This window comes from Cataglyphis hispanica, chromosome 25 (assembly GCF_021464435.1).
Source record: "Cataglyphis hispanica isolate Lineage 1 chromosome 25, ULB_Chis1_1.0, whole genome shotgun sequence".
NCBI lineage: Eukaryota > Metazoa > Arthropoda > Insecta > Hymenoptera > Formicidae > Cataglyphis > Cataglyphis hispanica.
Genome location: NC_065978.1, coordinates 1,048,700 through 1,071,256, shown reverse-complemented (window position 1 = coordinate 1,071,256; position 22,557 = coordinate 1,048,700). Strand labels below are relative to the sequence as shown.

Below are 22,557 nucleotides of genomic sequence, written 5' to 3'. Positions count from 1 at the left end.
CAAGAGGAACGACGCGCTTCTTGGAACAATTGCGTTCCTGGCAGCGAAACTGTCGAAACAACGCTAATGGCGAAGGCAAAAGGAGGAGTATGTCGTGATCGCGGACTTGCCACGAAGAGCGTCTCTTGCACTTTCAACGCGTATTTCGCATTAATTCCGGAGGAGTTGAATCGCGCTATTCAACGGACATTTAATGCGAGCGCGGAAAATCGAGAAAACGCGAAGCCACCAAGACATTTTTATACACTATTAAGCGTTACATACACTTTGATAAAAGAAATTCTTCTTGAAAATATAAAAGAAAAATAAGAACGATCTGGATAATTATAAAAGTACAATCTAATTAATGTTTATGTTGCATCGAAATAGGAAAACATGATGAATCTAATATCATTTATATTGTGTTAAAATAAATATTTGCATATCTCTCGTATACGAAAAGAGAGAATATTTTAATCCCTCTTTTTTTTCTCTCTTTCTGTGCATATATTTTTTAATCTTATACGATGGGAATCACATGTGCAAATGTCGTTTGTATGAGAAAATACCTCGGCAAATAGACACGCATAATACAAGACAAAAGTGCGAAATCTTCCTCTCCCTCGTTTCAAACAAAATTCAGGATCTCGTTTGGATCAAAGATTGTTTGCTGAAATTGATGAGATATTTGCCGCGATCGAGTAGGTACTTTGTGAAAGATGAGCGTGTAGTGGTAGTTCGTCGTGAGCGATGTACGCAGCGATCGATGGACTCTATTTCGCGGATCTATCAGCGGAGCGATGAGGAGCGAAATAGGAGCGAATTCGAGAGGAATATAATCGCGCTCGTCGGCGCGCGAATTAAACCGATTTTATCGGAACGATTCTTCGCGTGTAAGGGCCAAGTTTTAAGTTAAACTCATCGGGGCTGCGAATGAACTACGCCGATTATCAATCGAATCACGACGGATTACGCGTTTTAACATGACAGATGGAGGGAGAAAAAATGATCGAATCCGAGCGAAGTGCGCGGACGATTTAACGTCGATAACTACGTACATACGTTCATCTCTTTAGCGCTTTAAGCCCACCAGGGGTTAATGTTTGATGCTTAATACTCTAAGCCTGACAGAGTTAACGCCTAATCCTTGACACTTTAAATCCGTCCCAATGGCGCGATGCATTACTATGCCATATAGCATATAGAAGCATTTATGTTACATTCTCCTAATACTAGAAGATAAGTAAATGGTGAAGAGAATTTAATAATGCAACATATATATATATATTTATTTTTATAAAATTTTTTTAATAAACGGAACGTATATATAATTTATTAGAGCTGTTAATTAATACACATTATATTCAATCACGCAAACGCACTCAATCGTAATCTTTTCGCGACATCCGTCGCCTTTACATCGATTTTCACGTAAAAAGCTTTCTCATAATTTTTTCCAACTTTTTTTCATGCGAGAAACATCCTCCGTATGAGAAACTTAATATTTTAATTATGTGCTAGCATAAAGCGTCATCCTTTGATTATACTATCGTCACATCTTACGTTGTTCCTGCGTTCCTTTTTCACATAATTACACAGCTCGTACCGCAAGTGATCCACCTTTATGAAGACCTGCTTCTTTTTTTGTGCACTTCTCCATCTTCGTTATCTTTTCTTTCGCGAACACTTGGAAATATGTTTCTTTTCTTTTAAGTGATGAAAACTCGTAATGATATCCTCTATATATTAATTATTATATTTAGTATAAAAATTGATGAAGATATGGAATAAGAAATTTTTTTAGAATTTTTTTAAGATTTCTCTATAAAAAAAAAAATATATATAATTTTGCAATAAAAAAAAAATGTCTATATATAATATTTTTATAAAAATAAAAGTCATCAACTATGCGGAATTCTGAAATTACAAATAAATATGTAGAGTCGACAAAATCAAGTCGTTCTTCTTTTCTCGATTCTTTGTAATGTCAATAAATTCAAGTAGCAGATTTTCGCGTTGTAGAAGCAAATGCGACGGCGAATTATTTTCAGTAAGAAGAGATAGTTAAGACTTGAGTAACGTTCCGCTATTATTGAGCGAATAAGGGGGAGGAATAGAGAAGGGCGAGACACATAGAGACGAGTAGTTTGCAGATGTGTACGTGGGTGGCTTCTTGCTCTTTCGAATGCCTCTCACGTACGACGCACGTGTGGCTACGTATGGTTCCGCTTGCAAATCAAGAGGAGAGGAACGATGTGAATGTGAGCGAACGTTTTTTTATGCTAAAATTAAAACGGCAAATTAATCAATTGATGGTATCAGTAATTAGTTTCAATTGACGCGATGGCAAGATTTGCGAGATTATTCAACACGCGAAGCGTGTTTTAAACATACTTGCTGCATTAATTTAAAAATCTTTGAAATTCCGAAAATCTTAGTTTTATATTAATATATTGTAATAATTTTTTCATTAAATATTAAAACGATATTTATTGATATTATAACGATATTTCAATTAGTACAAGTTGTGTTAAAGATGAGTGTAGAAAGGTATATTATTCGCTTTATTTAGATAAAATATGAAAATTTTCTGTGCCCCGAAATTCTCTGCTAAAATAAGATTCACCGATACTCGCCGTATTTTGCTTCGACGCTTTAACTGCACGACCTTTTAAGTTCCTTCCGCAGGATATCGAGTATTGGATCTACTTACAGTTATTAAATTTTCAAAGCTCTTATCCAGACATGCCCCGCGGCAACATCGAATATGTACTTACGACTAAGCTTAGAATTCTCGACTCTTCCGGAAGGCTTGATGGAAGAGGAAGCAACTTTGTTCTTCTTGTAGCAATCCTCGAACTTATACGACAGGAGTTTTGTACGCCGCAAAAGGAGGCATAGAGGAAGTAAACCCGCAAAGTACACGGGCGAGCGAAAGAATAGGAAGAGAGAGACAGAAAGAGAGAGAAAGAGAGAAGAAGGGTATGCACATGATGTAATCTCGAGACATGTATATGAAAATTTATCTAATTGAATTTATCTAAATTTTTTCTAATTGGAAAAATATACATATCTGTAATTAATATGCGTACATCTATGTAATCTATTACTGAAAATATGAGATAAAATATTGAAAATCTCTCTCTTTATATATGAAATGAGTATCACATAAAATAACGTGCTCCTCTATCTTTTGCATTCATAAATTAAAAAAATTCGAACGTTATATGGAAAAAAATTCCTAATCCATCCATAATATTACGTTTGAAAGCAAAATTATTGAGAAAAAGTGCGTCACGTTGCTGTTAGAAAATGAATACATCTTCAGCGTGATGAAATCTTGCATGTCGTACTGTAGAATCTTTACGATGAAAGCGCTAAGACTACCTAGAAAATACAAAAGCAAAGTTATAATACGAGTATAATACGACGCAGTCTCTCAAGCGTTTCTCTGGCGCGCCGTATCTCACGTCCCCGGACGATCCACGTATCGTCCCGTCCGGGAGGGATGCAAATTGTGTAGCGGGCGTGCAACCTTCTCCGATCTGTAGTTAGCAATTCTCCCGTCTCTATTCCCTCTTACGCGCTTACCAAGTTGTGGAGTTTCTACAAGGCTCCGAAGCAAGAGGAACGGTTCTCGGCCCTCGAGAGGAGCTTAACCGGCGGGCAGAGAACGGCAACTTTCGCATATATAGTATTAGTGTTACGCGTGCTACGTTATCGTTCGGGTGGAAATTTGCCCTCCCCCCCTCCCCCCCTCTCTCTCTCTCTCTCTCTCTTTCTCTCTTGAAACGCGAAGCGATCGAACGAGGCGAAATGGAGAAATATCAGAAAAGCGGATCGTGCATCTTCGCTAAAAATCTTCCGTGACTTCCGGAAGAGCCGGCATTAAGCTAGACATAATGCGCGCTATAATGAAAGAAGATGCCATAAAAGAAATTCTTCCTTTGTTCAATGCTTCTCGGCTTTATACGGACTTGTTATGTACCATTGTCGGAGTTAATGAGATAATTTTGTTACAGATATTTTATAAATATTTAGCTATGTGTTATAGAAATACAGGATTGATTCTTTGTAATTATATATTTGTCGCATTTTTTTTTATTTTTCGATATTAGATAATTAGAATTATTCTTTCGCAATAGTATATGTTGAAATTTAAAAGTAAAAATGTATTAAATAATATATTTGATGTAGAAAGACTGCAAAAAATGAATAATAGCGGAGATTTACGCGTCTTTATGAATTTTTCACTACGCATTATTTAAGAATCCTCTTTTTTTTTTTTTTTTGCTTGCAGCAACAACAACAGCAAGCGCAACAGCAGCAGCAACAGCAACAACAACAACAGGTTAGCTCACCGGGAAACGGAAATGTGGGAAAGGGTAGCCCGTCTCCCGGAAATTCGTCATCTCCCGGTACGGTCGCTACTTCCAAGTCCCAAACCGAGCCGAAGCCGGTGGAGTGCAATCTGTGCCATCGAAAATTTAAAAATATACCTGCTCTTAATGGCCATATGAGACTCCACGGTGGTTACTTCAAAAAGGTAAATTCCATATTTGATAAGGATAACGCTCGTGGAAGCGCTCATTTACGTATTTATACGGATTTATGGTATTATGGGCTAAGAGCTCGATAAGAAGGGTGCGCGCGGTGCGCATAAGGAAGGGAGGGGAGGGTTGCTATAAAATATTCTAATAGTGTTTTATCTCGTGATTTATGCCGCGTTTCTCGTGTATTTTAAATGTAGCGATTACGAAAAACGCTATCGAAATAATATATAACGCGTCTCTAATTTAACGCAAAACAAAATACTTAGTTAAAATTATAATCAATTATATTTTTATGTTATCAAATTGACTCTACTTTATACATGTATATTCGATATAACACACGTATAAATAAATGTAGCTTATAAAATGATATTTAAATTTTAGCGTGAAACGATAATAGACGTAGGATCTCATATGTTTTTTTTTTCCTGGTGCCGGCTATTTCTTTGGAATAAAGGAACTCGTCTCGCGGCGACTTATTTCATTTGCATCCGCGCGAGCGCGTCGTCGAAACTTCATTTTCGGCACGAAAACTTTAATATTCGAGAAAATCTCGGCGTGGTTCCGCCAAAGTTATAGCGCGTCGACGGTTGCATCACCATATGAATTCGCAATCGCGCGAAATCACGTTCGCGCGCGCGCGCTTACGTTGCATTCGAATAATCAACCGGCGTTTCTATGAAAATCTCATCAAGACACCGTCTCGAGGCTTCGGAGAACGCGATACTCGACACTGCATCCTCGAGGTAATAATCACCGCGGCGAGAACACAAAGAAAATAGCAAAAAGTGATATAAGAGAATAAAGATCGCCTCCGAAGATCCGTGCGACTTCAGCACACTTTGTTCCCTTTCCCTTCTCTAGCTCCCCTTCGCATCTCCTCTTTCTGCCTCTCCCTTTATCCCTAAACGAAGGAGAACAGTGGTGTTCTTAATAAGGTCAGGGGGAAAGGGGTTGTTGCAGCCATTGAAATAGAAAGATCAGCGATTCCGCGAACGTTCTTCCTTCTTCTCTCTTCAATCCGCCCTTCCGCCTCTCCGATGCTCTTCTCTCGCTGATTAAAAATGTCTTAACGAAGACTGCGTCGTTTAGAAAAGTGCTGAAAAACTCGTCGGACAAAAGTTTCTTCTTTTTCATCCGATCCTGATGCCAGCGAGCGAAGAGGAAGGGGGAGGAAGAATGGCAAATGGCGAACCGGAGATGTTCTTTATTCTGCAATTGAAAGACGATGACGTCACTTGTACTAGGGATTGGATAGAAATAAACCGGTCGTGAGCATTAAAAGGCAAGGCAAAAAGTAAGAAAAATTATAATCGATGTATTGAATCACCGTGCATAAATCGAGATGTTTTTTCAATTCATGAAAGCTTTACCACACCGATTGTAGAAATATAAAAGTTGTGTGTTTGTGTGTGAAGGATAATTATATAAAAATTCTAATTTTTTTTACACGGATATATATATATATATATATATATATATATATATATATATATATATCTAACGTATATTTTAGTTCAATGTGAGTGTGTAAAGATAGAAATAGAAAATATTGAAATTTTCTCATAGGTAAAATCGTTTCTCAGTATATTCGACATTTTCTTGAGAATTTTTAAATAACGACTTCCTAAAAAACAGTTTATAATATTTTTACACGAGTCTGTGTGTAATCTAATATAAAAATAAAATTATATTGCTGTGGATATATTGTCGAGATCTTTCTCTAGAAATGTGCAAGACAATATTTATTAATACGTTCAAGTATTAAATGATTTGTTTCTAATATTCTTTGTGTACATGACGCTCGCTCTTATTAAATCTTAATAAGAGGCTGCTTCTCCCATCATCGTTCTTCGCGATCCTGACAAATACATCAAATTAATTTTTCAATCAACGTTTTTTAACGATCGACTAATATTTCACCCTCGTCTCCCCGTTCTGATTCGCGTCCCATTTCTCCTTATTCGATTCATCGCTACGTAAGCGACGGCGGGTGGAAAGACCCGAGTCGATAACGACTCGATAAAGATTGGAACGAGGCGGGTATGAGAGTGAGTAAATCAGCGAAGGCGAGATAAAGCACGGACAAGCGAAGGGAGACGTAGCATCGGTGGATAGGAAAGGTAAGGCGATGATCGAATCCAAATGAACCCATTAACAAGCTCTTTGGTTCCGCCCGAACCAATCCGCAACGAATCTGTTGATCGGCAATGGAAAAGAGAAAAAGAGAAAGAGAGAGGAAAGAGAGAGTCAGAAATGATTCAACACGGCCTGAGGGAAGAAGAGAGAGAGAGAGAGAGAGAGAGAGAGAGAGAGAGAGATAGGGAAGAGGAACGCAGCACGCGCGGAGAACCCCGTACAAACATTGTCTCGAGCTTTCTCCATTATGCAGATTGAATCTGACTGGTTACGGTCGGGGTTTTCAATGGCGCTCTGCTCTCGTTTCGAGCACCCGAGTTTTCACTGCGATATACCGCCTTCGCCTCCTGCTCCTACGTCTGCCCTTTAACTCTTCTCTCCTCTCCTCTCCTCGCATATTCGTTCGTTCATGTTCGACTAGCAAGACCGACAAGACACCCCGCTATCACGGAACCTCTTGTCCCTCTTTCCGTGGTCGAGCTTTTTGTCGAGCGCGTACCGACCGCACGGAATTATTGAAAAGTTTTGATGGTCCTTCAAATTGGGATATATATATATATATATATATATATATATATATATATATATATATATATGTAAAAGCGGGCTAACGCAAATCGTGGGAAGAGGGTACGCGGGAAAAAGGATAGCGAGACATGAAAACTCACCGAATTGTGGGCATAGCCTTCCACTGTGAAACCGCGCTCGTTGTTTAGGATGCACGTCCGCGGTGAGAGGAATTAGCGACCGCGCGTTTGGGTTCGTTAAGTGGCACAGCTGTTGTTAATCCCGCGACGGTGGTGGGGGAGGAGGGGAGGGGGGGGGCGCTCTTTCGGGGCCCGCGAACCCGCAGATAGACATGTAGTCTGCGTGAGCTTTAGAGCGAATTACGGCATGTAATTTGTTGTATTTCCGGAGGAATCGCCCGCATATGCCGCTTCGCGGGCTCCTGCTGGCCGTTTTTCATTACATTGTACCGCCGCGTGACGAATGATTTTTCGGAGCGATAAATCGTCAGCAATAAATCTGCGCCGACGCGTTTCAGATTTATTTTCTGTAAGTAGTTGACGTGCAGCACGATTGATCGTTCGGAGGAATTGTTGGAAAACATACGCGCGCTATACGTGGCGCTATGGATTGTCGATTGATCGATGCCCCGCCGATGGCCGAGATAAGAACAAGAAATATCGGGAATATTGTTGCACGGGACCCAGCAGCGTCGTTCATTAATCGCATCTTTGCAATCGTGCTCAAAAACACGGTCTACGTGTCTTTTCTCTCCTGAATTGTATTACTCTCTTCCACGATCGTAAAATAGAATACCGATAGATATATTGATTAATCAAGGCAGAACGCTGACTGACAGAGATAGATACATCCTTTTCCCCATACCTTTACAAAAGATGTTATAGTTTTACAAGTGTGTTGAAAGAATAATTCAAAATTATAAATATATCGATAAATCAGGATAACACGTTTTTTTTTTTGAAGAACGTAAAAATAACTCGCAAAAAAAGAATTCAAAAGTTCAATCGCGGAGAATAGCGGGGCCGCCAGATAACTCTGGTAACTGGAACCGACACGGATCGAATTGATGAGTCCGGGATCGGTGCGGCGCGGCGGACGTTCTGCAATCAATTCCACGTATTAACGGCCGCCGATCAATATTCATGAAGCAAGCCAGCGGTGTACGCCCCGTCAAAGACAGAGTTCAATTTCGTGAGAGGCGTGATATATATATATAAACAGCCGCGGATGTATAAGTGCATCGCGTTATACGCATCGAACATAGGAAATTGAGGGCCGCGAGATGACGACCGCCCCCGCGTATACCCCGGATCATTAAGGTTTGATGAAGATGATGACGCATGTATCCACAACTGATATATTGTTCGCGCAGTCGCTACTAAGGTCGATGGCGAAATGCAGATGCGGGAAATGTATGCACGAGGCACCCTCGGCGGTATTAGTATGCTAATTATAAACGTGTCCCCGCCGAAACTTGCGGAGAGGTCGATCAGTAGATGCTCGGCAAGAGACAGCGATCCTATGAGTCGTGAAATTCACTTGCACGATACGCGTACGATACGCGGAAACTTTAAGTAATATTATTTTCATGCGTTTTAGAAAAAAAAAAATTACGCGGACTTTAAAGGAATTCTCGCGCTCAATAAGTTAGGAGATAGGGTAACTCGTAACATTGATAAGTTCACGAAATTCAAGATGCGAGTGGACGACTATGGAGATAATAAATCTAATACTAAATCTATGTATAATAATAAATAATGATTTCACAAGATGTCATTGTTTCGTCAACGACGCTACATTTTTTGATCGCTTTTCCAATAGATCGTTATGTAAGACAGATGGATAACGAATAAAAAGAAAATTTCATTACATATATTTTTAGAAATTTCTAATAACATTGAGCAATTAAAAGCTTTTTAAGAGCAATTGACAAAGAGAGTTCGATATCAATAATGGATGATTACAAACAGTATCGAAATGCAATTAGTATTTTTTAACTTGATCGTATTTGAATATAAGGGTTGAACTTTGGCACTTCAATTTTATCAGAGACCGCTTAGATTACCTTTGCAAATATCGAGAAGCAACGCAGAATATCTTTCGACAAGATGTATTACATGATGTTGAATCGCGCACACCAGAGATTCCATTAGGATATAATCCAATGGGCGCCTCAATTAGCCTTGCTCAGTGATTAGCGTGCATCTCTGGATCCCCTCGCCCTCCTTCTCACCATTGTAGTATCTCTACCCACCTCCCTCGTAGTAACCTGCGCGTCAATTTGCCCATGATTTGAGCTTCTAATCTAGGTTCTCTCGTCATGAGTCCTACGCGTCTGAGATGAATGAAGATTCTGGTTAAACTATAAGTTCTCTGAATAAGTTTCAGCGAAATCCTCACGGCATATCACTATTGACTTCACTAAATATCTCTCAATTAGCTAAAGAAGAGAGAGCTCTTAGATATATCAAATATTCCGCTACGATGGTCGCTTCTTCGCGCGATTGCGATAGAATATCGATTTATGTGATTTTTTTTCCTTTGGCAGCGATAATTGAGATCTTTGACTCGAAAGCGATGCGAAAAGTTTATACATTGCCAGTGCTCTATTTTCATCGCGCAATTATTTAACGATTTAATGTGTCTCTTTTTATTTGTCTGTTACAGGATGCGGAGAATAAGAAAAGCGAGAAGAAAGAAGTCATCGGGCCACCTTTACAGACGGCGTCGGTCAGCGTGCGAGCGCTTATCGAAGAGAAGATCATACAGAAGAGAACGACAGGTAAGACGAGAAGGACGAAACATATATGTTATCAGCTACGTTTGCATTTTTCGTGATAATATCGCGGTTATATTAATCACACGTTGTGTCGACAATAAAGTTATCTCGCGTTTTCGCGAGTAGAGAAGATGTATCTTTCGATGCAATACGGTCGACGCAACGTTCATTGTTCCGTTTAGAATCCCGAAAGGAGATATATATATATATATATACGCGTGTCATAACTGCGGTGAAAAAAGAATTAATGCAGTGTTCCGGCGAACGATGCTGAGAACACAGAATCCACGAATGCGATTCCGGCGCTGATTTACGGACGTGCATCCCGATTCGATCGTGTATCTCCCGTTATGCCCTACCGTTTATCTGTCCTCCTCTCTTTCTCCCTAACGCGTGTGTACGTGCATTTGCCAGAACCTCTCCCTCCCGCCCTTCGTGATATTTCGCGGGGGCCTCCTCTCTTTCTCTTTCTCTCTCTCTCTCTCTCTGTCTATGGGGGCATACAGTGTATGGACTGCCGAAGAACCGTGATTTACGAAGCGAACACGCCAGAATATTTCTCGCATTGTCCACGTTAGCGCGATAAATCAAGCCTGGCGGCAGTAGCAGAACGGGCCGGCGCGGCCACCAGGCCCGTGCTTTTGTAACAAAGTGCGCGTCGTTAACGATTTATGCGCGATTTCGCCTCGGCATCTGCCAAGAACGACGAGGGACGATCCGACCCGGCGTCTTTCGCAGTATGCCTCCTTTCGTTTTGGCAGCCGTAAATCCAAAATAAGCGCGAAATAATCGTCGGGGTGCATGCATATCTTTGCGGACATGTGCGGATAATCGTTGGTCGTTAAACCCTCGACAGTCCACAATATAATCTCGAGAAAATAATTCATATTAAAAATTAAAATCTATTCTTATTCTAACATTATTAATGTAGATCATAATAATGAAAATTTCCGTTAAAGCAATTTTTTTAAAAATTTATTTTGTATGTGTGAAAACGAGTTTGTTTTTCACACGATAAATTTGAAAAAATCTTCAAAATATTTTTAAATTATTTATAATTATATAAAAAAATAATTTACATGATTCTTTTTTTTTAAGATAAATAAAGGCTAAAAAAATTAATGGGTGCTTTGTCATTAATATTTAACTTCGCGATAGTAAAGATAGTAAAGTATTTCTTGAATAAATTTGAATCTGATTTTGCCTTTTAATGAGTTATCGGACAACATAGAATTTATTAGATTTTTCAATTGTTTGTTTTCGCATGAAAGAGACAGACAGTAGGGGAACTGTATGTACAAGTAGTATGGATCAATTATTAGCCGCAGCATTGTAATACGGCGAAGCAATAAACGATCAAACTTCTTTCTGAACTCTGCCCTACCGGACTCGAAAATTCTATGAATATTCGATCACGACTGATTATTAATCAGCGTACAATAGGAACTGATGTCTACACAACGTCGCTCCCATTGGCGCGCCGGGAATTGTTGACAGTCATTTAGCCCCGGCCCGGTTGTTGTCGTGCATTATTTTTTGAAAGCCTCGAAAGTGGCCGCACAACAAGATCGATCGATAAATAATTTGCTGGCGAGAGCGTGTGCTAGTTCGGCGCGAGTGTCGTTGACGATGCAGGGGAATGCCACGTTATTTGATTGTGCAACGGAGCTGGCGCATATTTTTGACAAAGGGTGGATCGCGCGCTCGATCATGCTGGTCGTCCAGCAAAATATCATCTATCGGACGCTTCGCGTGCATCAAAGAACGCGTAGGGGTGTCTGATAACAATCATGCGATAAATCAAACAAAGAATTGGACCTTTGACATATATTGAGACGATTGTTGCTATGGTCAAATTTAATTCCTCGTAAATGCACATCACGCAATGGCCTCTAATAAAAATGACATTAATTATAATTCGAATTAATTAAATTTATTATTATGTTTAATTATTATTATTAAATTCAATTATAATCATTAATTGAGGTTCTTTTATTATTACACTTAAAAGATTAATAAATATATAACTGAAATGCTCCCCTTTCCCTTCAGATTGAATTTTTTTCTATTAAAGTAGCTTAAGATGGAATATGAAAAAGATATATAGTTACTACGTTAAATCAAATTTTTGGTTTTAGTTAAAGAAAATTTCAGAATTTATAAAGAATTTGTAGAGAAAGTGTGTGATTTCTAGTACATATATATATGTATACGCCCGTGTGAAACTATCACATGTAAATACGCGGATTATCAGAGCAAACGAAACTTCGCTTTGTTCTCTCGGCTTTTTCGCTACACTACTGCTACACACATCGACCACAACAATTTCCATTCGAAGTGCGGATCGGACAGGTCAGAGACAGGCCCACACGTCTGCCTCGTTGGAAGCAATTTGCCTTGCCGCGATCGATGATTGGCAATTTGTAAAAATATCACGCAGTTCTATGTCGATGTGTTCCGATAACGCTGCCACATGTACATGGACGGTGGTCATGGAATTCACGGTTTATGTAAATGCGTGCCTTTCGCGCGTGGTGATCGATAAAATCGAACAAACCGCGTTGCGTTATTTTACAAACTACGAAGGTAGGATATTGGCTGCTTTATACGCGAAAAAATCTACAATCTTTCGAATATTTGAATCCTATAAATTTGCGTGTTACAGACTGAAGATAAAATTATTATCTTTAATCACGTAAATTTATAAGAAACGCGATATTTATTACAACATCGATCACATGATGGAAAAAAGTTCATGATATTCTCATTTGTAGGAAACTCTCACGTCGGAAAACCGCTAATTATACGCTACGTGTGATAAAAATGTGTAGAATATAGTGAACTGTACAGTATGGTATAATGGCCAAAAAGGTAATATAAAAAGAATCGGCTCGAAGCCAGAACGAAGGCCAGATATTCATGAAATCGTCGTGGAAAAGTTTCGTCGCGATACAGCTGTACACTCGAATCCCATTTCCTCCTTTCGCCCCCTGCGGCGCTCAGGATATGCACGCATTTATTTCCGCCGAGTTGTACAGCCACCATGAACGATTGTGCACGCTGTAAAATATATTTTTCAGTAGTAGCGGAATATTTATTATGGTACACGATAGACTACCAAGTGCGAAGTGAACAGAGTTGCGTATAGATTGCGTTTTGCTTTTTGTCTGTATTTTTAAATAAATGAAAAGATACATTTTTCTCCATTAATTAATTATAGCTTCGAGTAAATGAAACAAAAATAATACGTGATTTTACGTAATAAAAGATACATTTGCTTCCTTCTCTATTATAAATTTCAAAATTGTACATATTGCTATTGAATTTTCTTTGAAAATGAAAATTTTAGAAAATAATTCTATATCTGTAGACAATATAGTTCGATTAATTCTCAAAAGTATAAATCTTATTTTTTCTATTTGTACGAAAAGAAATATAAACGTTTGCATTTCATTTGGATGTTTCTGATCAGTGATCATTGTTAAAAAGAAGTCACTAATATTTCTTTCCATTTATTCGTCGCCTGGCATGTGGGCCAAATGTATTTTATGTCTCTGCTCGGTTATAATACTCTGTCGCTTTCGTAAAAATTGAGTCAGTCCGTCGCGGACTACAGAATACATTATAACCGGAACAGCATGAGCGCTTTTTGAAATTTAAATGCAGTTATTCCAGCAAACCCACCGTTCTCAGAATATGCCGTGACGTGCCCGTATGCATGCTTTTTTGAAATTTAAATATTGTTGTTTTTAGAGACACGAAACATACCGAAAAATTTTTATTGCTCGGACAGAGAGGGAACACGATACCACGTATGTTGTTGCTTCAGCCAATCCTCTCCGCGCTTTTTATCCCTTTTTCCTCTCTTCAATTACATATATACGTAAAGCCAAAGGAAAACAAAAACTGTCGTAGTGTGCACACCGCACGGTGACTGAAAGAGAGCAGAAAATACGCGACGGCTATTGTCGGGGATGAAGGGCGAATCAAGGAAAAAAAGAGACGGCAAAAGATCCTTTTATTTCATATATATATATATATATATATATATATATATATATATATATATATCCCCGCTTACGCATACTGGAGAGAAAGAGAAAGAATTCTCTTCCGTTTTTCCGTTTTCCGTTTCATGGTTTTCTGTAAACTCTGTGCGTCTCTTTATTTCACTCGGAAACGTGAGGCGTCTCGCACGCATTACGCGTCGCTTTGCAGAAGAGAAAATATCTTATTAATCAAAATTAAATATATCTTTCGTGATCGCAAACATGAAGTTTTCGAAAATTTCTCTAGCGCTTGATATTTATTTTCAAAATGAAATGCGAAAACAAGGCTACATAGAGACGTGATCTGCATTTATTGCTAGTTTTTCATTATAAAAAAAATTGTCGCTTTTCGAAAATGTAATAATGTATAAAAACACGAATGAAAAAAAAAAAACACAAGTTTCTATTTGTCAGGTGAAAATGATTATTGAATTGGTTAAGTTTTTTTTTCGTTATCTAAAATATATTATTAGAGACATGTTATATTATTTGCATATTTTGATTATTTGGATATTAACCGTGACCACATCAAACATTGTCTATTGTAATTTAATATGTATAAAATTTTGCAAATCAAATAAAAATTCTGCAAAAAATATTTAATAGAAAATATATATATGATCTAGCAGCGGACGCGAATAGCAATCAACAACCTCGTACGAATGCCACCGTCTTCACCACGCAAGCCGATGCCGTCTCCCAGATCGCCGGCAAGACGAGCTTTGCGGTGCCGGCACCGCCACCCTTAGCGGCAGGAGAGAAAGTACGCCGACTCTCTGATGGTGAACATTTCCGGCAGCCTAATGTCACCGTGAGCGGTCACGCAACTGTGCAAAAACAGTTGCAGGAAGCGCAAACTCAAGCTCAAGCTCAAGCCCTTGCCGATCTGATTTTGAAGGTACCGATATCGTAAATTTGCTTATTATTCGGATATTTTATTGTGCGATGATATTTGAAAAGATTATATAAATTAATAATTTAACCATGATGTAGTTAGATCCATTTTGAATTAATGTATGCATATCGCGAATAAATTATAGGGAGCGAAGGTGGCTGTGAAAAGGACAACCTCCGATCCGGGGCAAAGATTACATCTAACTTATCAGCAGCCTGTGCAATCAGCGACCAATCAACAGCCGAATAATCAGCAGCCGCAGGCACAACCTGCGGTAACGGAAAGCTTTACGATGACAGGTTACGCCGAGGATGGTGGTTACTTCAGTCCGAGTCTACAAGACGAAGTGTTTCAACAAGTCACAACGGTCCCTGACAGCGTGCTTTTGCATGCTACGCAGTTGGATTCGATTCAGGTAAACAGCTCTAATCGATACTTGTCGAACTATTTATCGTTTCATGAATGCTTGCATTTTGTATAATATTGCATTACAGAGAAACCCATATGTATATAAATACATTTTATTATTTCCGATTGAATAAATGTCATAAATAGATGAAAACGTTTAGTTTTCGTTTTGAAACTGTTTTCGTCTGTGAAACTTTATAATTTTCTATCATTTATGTAACGCAGCCAAGAAAAAGAATATTTCCGTTTTCATCGTGTATATTTTTGCATCATCATAGTTTCAGACGGCCAGCTTATTGCAAGAACAATCTACCGAACAACTGCAGGATATCACGTTGGAAGATCGATACTCGTCGCAACACACAGTCAATCCAGACCTACAAGCGTTGGTGAACTCACCGTTGCCCGATTCGCTAGCCGAATTTAGTACTTATGCTGCGCAATATACGGAAAGTCCTCATACATTACCGACCCAGTCACCCTTGCCGTCGCCCTTGACGCGACACGACAGCCCAAGCTTCACGTATCCCACCCCACCAGCCAGCCAGGAAGGTTTGCTTACCGGAAGCCTGCCATTGCTGAGTCCTCAGGAGGATCCGGAGAACGTTAGACAAGTGTCTTCACCGCTCTCAGCGGCATTTTACACCACCACAATGTCATCCGCCGCGGCCGTGGAAGAGGCGTTGAACGAGGTGTTGCCGGGCGAATCCGAGGCGGACGCGGACCTTTACGGGTCCGGCTCACCGAATCCGCACTCGCCACTGCCAAGCCCGTTGTCGGCGACACCGGCGCCATCGCCGCTGTCCTCGCTGCCCCCGTCCTCCGTCTCGTCACCAGGACCGGTTGCCTTCACCGGTACAAGCTTTCCCGTGTCGCCGCATCATGCTCTCCAAAGCCAAATGATGCCGAACTCAGAAGATCCGCTGTTGTCTTCGACTCCGAAGGACTTCACCGCCTCCGGTCGCAGACGATTCGAATTCCAATCATATAAACTCATTACGAGCCAAAACCTCGTGGACTTTGGTCTCGGGAACGGTGGCCTGGCTGGTATCGTCGTCGACAACAACGGCGAGTTTAAATTGATACAAACGGCGGGTCTGCAAAAAGCGAATGTATTGGTGCAGACAGGTTCGCTCAGTCCAGCGTTGACATTCAAAAAGGAGATTCGTCTGGCGACGCCAAAAGTCGAGCCTGTTACCGTGAATCTCGGCTTGAACGTCCAAACGATGAATCAGCAACAGTGCAACTCGGGACAATTTAATCAGCAGCAAGTCATTAATCCGGCCAAGTTCCTCATTCAAACTAATCACACGACAAAGAACAATGTTTTGAGACACAAATTAGCTACTGGAAATTTACCGATACCTGTCGAACAAATCAAGGAAGAATTGCTAGACGAAGATATATTTCTCAGTCCTGGAAGTTTACCCGCCGGTAGTCCTGTACGATATTCTCGGAAGAGGCCGCGCATGGACGGCCAATATGCCAACAGTTCGCATTCTTATCCGTCAAGATTGCGGAAGGCTTGCGATCGCCATTGGGATAGTAGCTATACGCCACCGCCGATCCTGGATCCATCTCGTCCTGGTCCAGGATTGTATGCAAGATTACATCAGCACGAAAGAGATTCGGACTTTAGCTCAGACGATTCCCAAGGAAATGATGGTCCACCACCAAGAATCAATATTGGCACGAGATATCAGGCCACGATACCGCCAGTCGAGTGCAACGGGGATAGGGGGAAGGACGGATCAGAGACTGATCACCTTTTATGGGATCCCGGCATAAACAATGTGCTCACGAGCACCGAGCGTAAGTTTTTTTTTTTTATGCAATTACATGTTTTGAATAGCATATAACAAAATATATGACAATGAAATGACGCGTATTGCTTGCAGTGGAGATGTACTTGCAATTTGCGTGTTGCGCCGCGGTACCGGGCGGTGGTAGAAACAAGGAGTATGCGCTTCATCTGTTGCATATGTGCAAGGGAAATATTCATGTAAGATATTTTTTTCACTAAAAATCACTCACATAAATATATCTCTATCAAAATTTTTCGGCCATTTTCTGAATTTTTTCGATTATCTTATTTTACAGAAACAAGATTGTCATTATTATATGTATGTATGTGATATAATCGATATTGATATATTCAATATATATATATATATATATATATATATATATATATATATATATATATATATATGTTTCAGGAAGCGATGGTGAAATTAATGCGGCCAACACCTACGCTACCAATGGAGCACCCGTTACTCAGCTACGAATGTCACGAATCTGATAGATGGACGTCGCATGAAATGGACGCGTTCTATCAAGGATTGCTCAAGTACAACAAAGACTTCTCTGCGATTTCACGGGACGTCGGTGCCAAGACCGCGAAACAGTGCGTGCAGTTTTATTATCTCTGGAAGAGGCTCTGCCCCGACGAATACAAGAGGCTGCGTATTCGTCACGGAAAACCAAAGATCAAGATCGAAAAAGATTGCAAGGATAGTAGGGAACTCCGTGATGCCATTGCATCCGTGACGGAAATGGACTTTGGTGAAGAAAAATCGATCCTTCACCGTACCCTAGTAAGTTTACTTTATCGTTACTTTTTATGTGCTTTAAATTATGTAAACGTTATTTAAGTGTGTGTACACACTTAAATAACAGCGCGCGCGCGCGTGTGCGTGTATGTATGTATATATGTATATATGTGTGTGTGTGTGCGTGCGTGTGTGTGTGTGTGTGTGTGTATAAACGAAATTTTACTTTTCTTTCGATTAGCTACAGACAAACGAGAGAGAAAATTCGGCGACTCTAACTACCAGCGAAGGAGAGTTGAGGTTATTCGCATATGACTGCCCAGATGTGAGTAGAATATTTTTTGTATGTCTATAATCTATATAAACATTTTATATGTTTTATTGTGTTTTTACAATTAATTATACGAAAATTTATATGCTAACTCTTGTGATAATGATTACATAAAATTTCTGTAAATTATAAGAATAAATTTTTCTTTCAAATTTTTACCTTTCACTTTTTAGCCAGTTTATATACTATTATATACGAATAACTGATTCACACAGAAGAAAAAATACATTCACATAAATTATTTCTATGTTTACTGCTCACCACATATTTTATTTTCTCGCTTACATTGAGTACGAAGCTTGTTTTCATATTATATTGATTATATATTGATTATATTTTTTTAAATAAAAAAAATATTTTTTTTTATCTTGAGATTGTAAGTACCATTTAATATTAATATGATAGAGGGAGTTTCGTACTTGGTGTATCTGTGAAATAATCTTACACGCGTAAATATACGTGTAAATATTTAAGTGTCGCATGAGATTGATTGTTGAACCGTCGTTTTCTCACGCTTCATTTTAAAAGGACCGAGGATGTTATGCGTTGTGTGACCGTTACGTTACTTATCTGTCGTCGCCGTTGTCGTTTGTTTGTGTTGTTTATTTTGGCTTTGTGTTTTCTTTGTGTTGTCAGAGCTTTAGCGGAAGTGTAACAGTAACGATGGCCGGAAGCACCCAAACCGCCCAAATCGGCAATACCGGCCACGCCACAGTCAACACCAACTCACAAACTCACACTAGTTCTGAGCAACAACTACCCGCGCCCACCCCACTTCACTACCCCTGCAAGATTTGCGGGAAGTAAGTCTCCAATCTCTAATCTAAATTATCCATTTCCGATAATTGACAGTGGAGCTCGTGCGACGCGCGTGCCCTAAACGACAATGTAAACGGCAAGTATTGGCATATCTTGCATAGATATCCTTGCTTGTAAAAAAAGAGTGTCTTTCTGCGTAGAATGAAGCCAAATAGCAAAAGACGCGATGCCGGTTATATATATATCTTCGAAATTTCATACATATACAATACATTATCAGATGAATCACACACAATAAAAAAATATATGAAAATATATTTTATTTCAAGTAAATTAATGCAACAGCAAAATGTATGTTATGAGAAAAAAAGAAATATGATATACATTTTAAATTTGAATTTAGATACACGAAAACATGAGTACATTCCCATCAAACAATCGTATTCCTGAATAATTTGAAAATTTAAATTCACAGTATATAATCTAAATATATATATATATATATATATATATATATATATATATATATATATTAATTTGTTTTATATAATAAAATGTATGTCGATAAATTTTTAGAAATTATTTCGATAATATTTAGAAACAAACATTAATACATTCACAATATACATATTCATATCAGAAAACTTAAATCAATGAACAGATATAACAATAGTATTTATTCTATGACATTAATTTTTTTTTACATGTTTTGCCATTCGGGTAATTTTAATTAATTATTTAATATATTTTATATTTGTGTAGCACATATTTCTAGTCTATTGTTATTTTAATTTGCTGCTCAAGTTTTTCTAATTATACAATATTCTCTACATTTCATACTTTTCAGTAAAAATGTTTGTATAAATTGGCTATGTGATATGTTATAATAGGTATAAAAATTTAAATATGCATAAGGCAAGCATGTGATTATACCGCTGTTGCTGTGTCGATATTTCTGATTCCTCACGTTATGTGTGAAATATATGTGAGCATACTAAACTGTACATGTCTAAATTAAGACATAATACAATGCTTGCAAAACAAAGTGTTTTTGAAGGTGTACAAACTTAAAATTGGATTATTTCTGTTCTTATTGTTTGTATATTTATATATTTCCTATAAATTATTAAGTCTTGTACGATTTTACAACCAGGCATCATCATGTATTGTAAATTTTGCAACGCTAGATTGTGTCCATACCGATGACTTGATAGCTTATTTAACATTTCAATTACACTTTTCTTTCAGAGTTTTCAACAAAGTGAAAAGCAGAAGTGCACACATGAAATCCCACAGACCAATACCCTTGCCCGATTCAACGGGTCAGGAATCTAAACGACCGACACAACAGTCATCGAAAGCGCAACAGCTGCAACAACCAATGCCATTGCAGCAAAATCAGCAGCAGCAGCAACAACAACATTCAGACAATGCTACATCACAAATTCAAGATCATCAGCAGCAACTGCCCGCGAGTATCACCGACAACAGCGCCCAAAACACAGCACACTTATGTCGTAATCCAACGAGGCCCCCATAGGACAAGATTCAAGTAATTAAACTTAAGTTACCTTAACGAAGGCTGTAATGATACTATAGGGAAGTAGTATGGTTGCACACAGTACTAAAGCAGGCTCTTATTAAATAATCATACAGTCGTTATAAATAACGCTGCAGGAATATCTTTTTACACGAACGTGAAGACTTTTGCTCACACAAACGGGCAGGCTGCGTGATAATAAACTTCTATAGATAAATTGTTCCGAAAAATCTCTCCGCGAGAATACCTTTTCTGTATGTGCGAATCTGTGCAGGAGAGCGTGACTGGTAAATTTACCCAATCAGACGCGGATTAATTAGAGTTATGCGACTCATATGGAAAATAATATCGACCGTTCAAGAAAAAATATTTATTGTTATGGAAACTAACAATAAGCACTAAGGAGTCGTAGAACTCGTAGGGTTTAATGGCGCAGCGGTAAAAAGATCTTTAACTATGCAATCAAAATATTCGAACTCTCTTCAACAAGGAGACAGGGTATTGACCGCAAACATTTTCCGAAGATGAGATCAGCCTACATCAGCATAAGAACAAAAAATCATTGAAAAATGATGATTTGAAGCAAACGTACAGACTTTGCATTTTGTTCAAGACAAAAGTAAACACAATTGTTTAACATGGCCTAGAAAAATTAAATACAACTCGACAAGTAAATGTACGGAAACGTACACACGCCATTATCGTCACAATGAGTGCTAACTCAAAATACGAAAGAGATTGACGTGCACCTACAATAAGCGCCTAATGATTAAACGTGATTTCAGTGTATCTATTTATTAAGCACGTGAAATGTTCCCAGATTGTGCCACAAGACATTATTGTTACCTGTTGCTCTTTCACAATTTTTTAAAAATGTTTTTTTTTCTTTTTTTTCAATTACAGCCGGGATCAGTTTGCATAAAGCCGTATTTTTCAAATCATATTTCTTATTTTCTTTCCTATAAATATACGTCTTATAATTTACAAGTTTTATAGTTGCTTGAGAAGCACTACGTGACATTAACGTTTTCATTTGGATAGAAATTACGTTTACAACATTAATATTAATATAATCTAAAAACATTGATAAAATAGTGAAATGAATTGCGGTTTATCAACCGATTCCGGAATGTACGACTTGCATGTTCGCTCTAGTTTTATATTTAGTTTAAATATCATATCTAAAATTTGGATGAGAATAAGTAAGTTTTATCATATATATATATATACAAGAGATTTGTTGAAACTCCTTAATTTCTTCACTTCTGTTACTTTTTTAGTAAATTAATAGTACACAATTACATAAAAATTTTATTATATATATATATATATATATATATATATATATATATATATATATAAATATGTATAAATGCAAATTAATATATTGAGGAGATTTCGTTTTAGCTTATAGACAAATAATCATCTTTAGAAATGATGTTGTTCAAGTTTCACTTTAAAAGCGTTTCCTACGTCGTCGATACTGAAGGTAAACTAACGATTATACATATATATGCCCATGCATACATATTATATATATGCACATTCGAAACACACAGACATAAAATAGAGAACATTTATTAAATAATATCAATAAATTTCAATGATCATTAAAATATAGTTATATGTACATAAGATGTGTATATGTTTGTACATATAACGTCAATGTCTGTATGTATAATTAAAATGAAGTCTATGCAAAAGTAAATAGGCTAGGTTTTAGATTGTTTTAGGAGGGATCTATACATATACATATATACATACGTACATAATTATACATACGTACATAATCATTCTCACACACACAAATATATTTAAAATTATATCTTTACACATCATTTCATTTTCTACTTTATTAGAGACTACATGGCAAAACTCTTATAAAAACAATAACTATATAGTTGCATGTTTCCACAACAATGTTTTTGAATTTTTATTTATTATCCAAAAATTATAATAAACATGTTCCTATATTGTAAAATGCTTTGAGCATTTGCAATGATAAAAATTTACTTTTTTTAATATATCTCGATAACACATTGAAT

General features: G+C 38.0%; 1 protein-coding gene across 7 annotated transcripts in view; it reads left to right on the top strand.

The window, feature by feature from the left end:
• The window catches only part of LOC126858489 (uncharacterized), a 364,090-nt gene extending 342,285 nt beyond the window's left edge, over positions 1-21,805 (top strand). For 4 of the 7 annotated variants that reach the window (XM_050608851.1, XM_050608855.1, XM_050608856.1 and 1 more), the window contains 10 exons: positions 4,280-4,525; positions 9,867-9,981; positions 14,654-14,925; positions 15,068-15,337; positions 15,609-17,142; positions 17,229-17,332; positions 17,550-17,927; positions 18,124-18,207; positions 18,850-19,016; positions 20,221-21,805. In XM_050608851.1, coding sequence (XP_050464808.1) covers positions 4,280-4,525; positions 9,867-9,981; positions 14,654-14,925; positions 15,068-15,337; positions 15,609-17,142; positions 17,229-17,332; positions 17,550-17,927; positions 18,124-18,207; positions 18,850-19,016; positions 20,221-20,512 — 3,462 coding nt within the window. In that variant the 3' untranslated portion in view covers positions 20,513-21,805. The remainder of the gene's footprint in view (positions 1-4,279; positions 4,526-9,866; positions 9,982-14,653; positions 14,926-15,067; positions 15,338-15,608; positions 17,143-17,228; positions 17,333-17,549; positions 17,928-18,123; positions 18,208-18,849; positions 19,017-20,220) is intronic. The other 3 variants (XM_050608853.1, XM_050608857.1, XM_050608858.1) reach the window with 3 other exon arrangements.
• Positions 21,806-22,557: the final 752 nt, after the last annotated feature.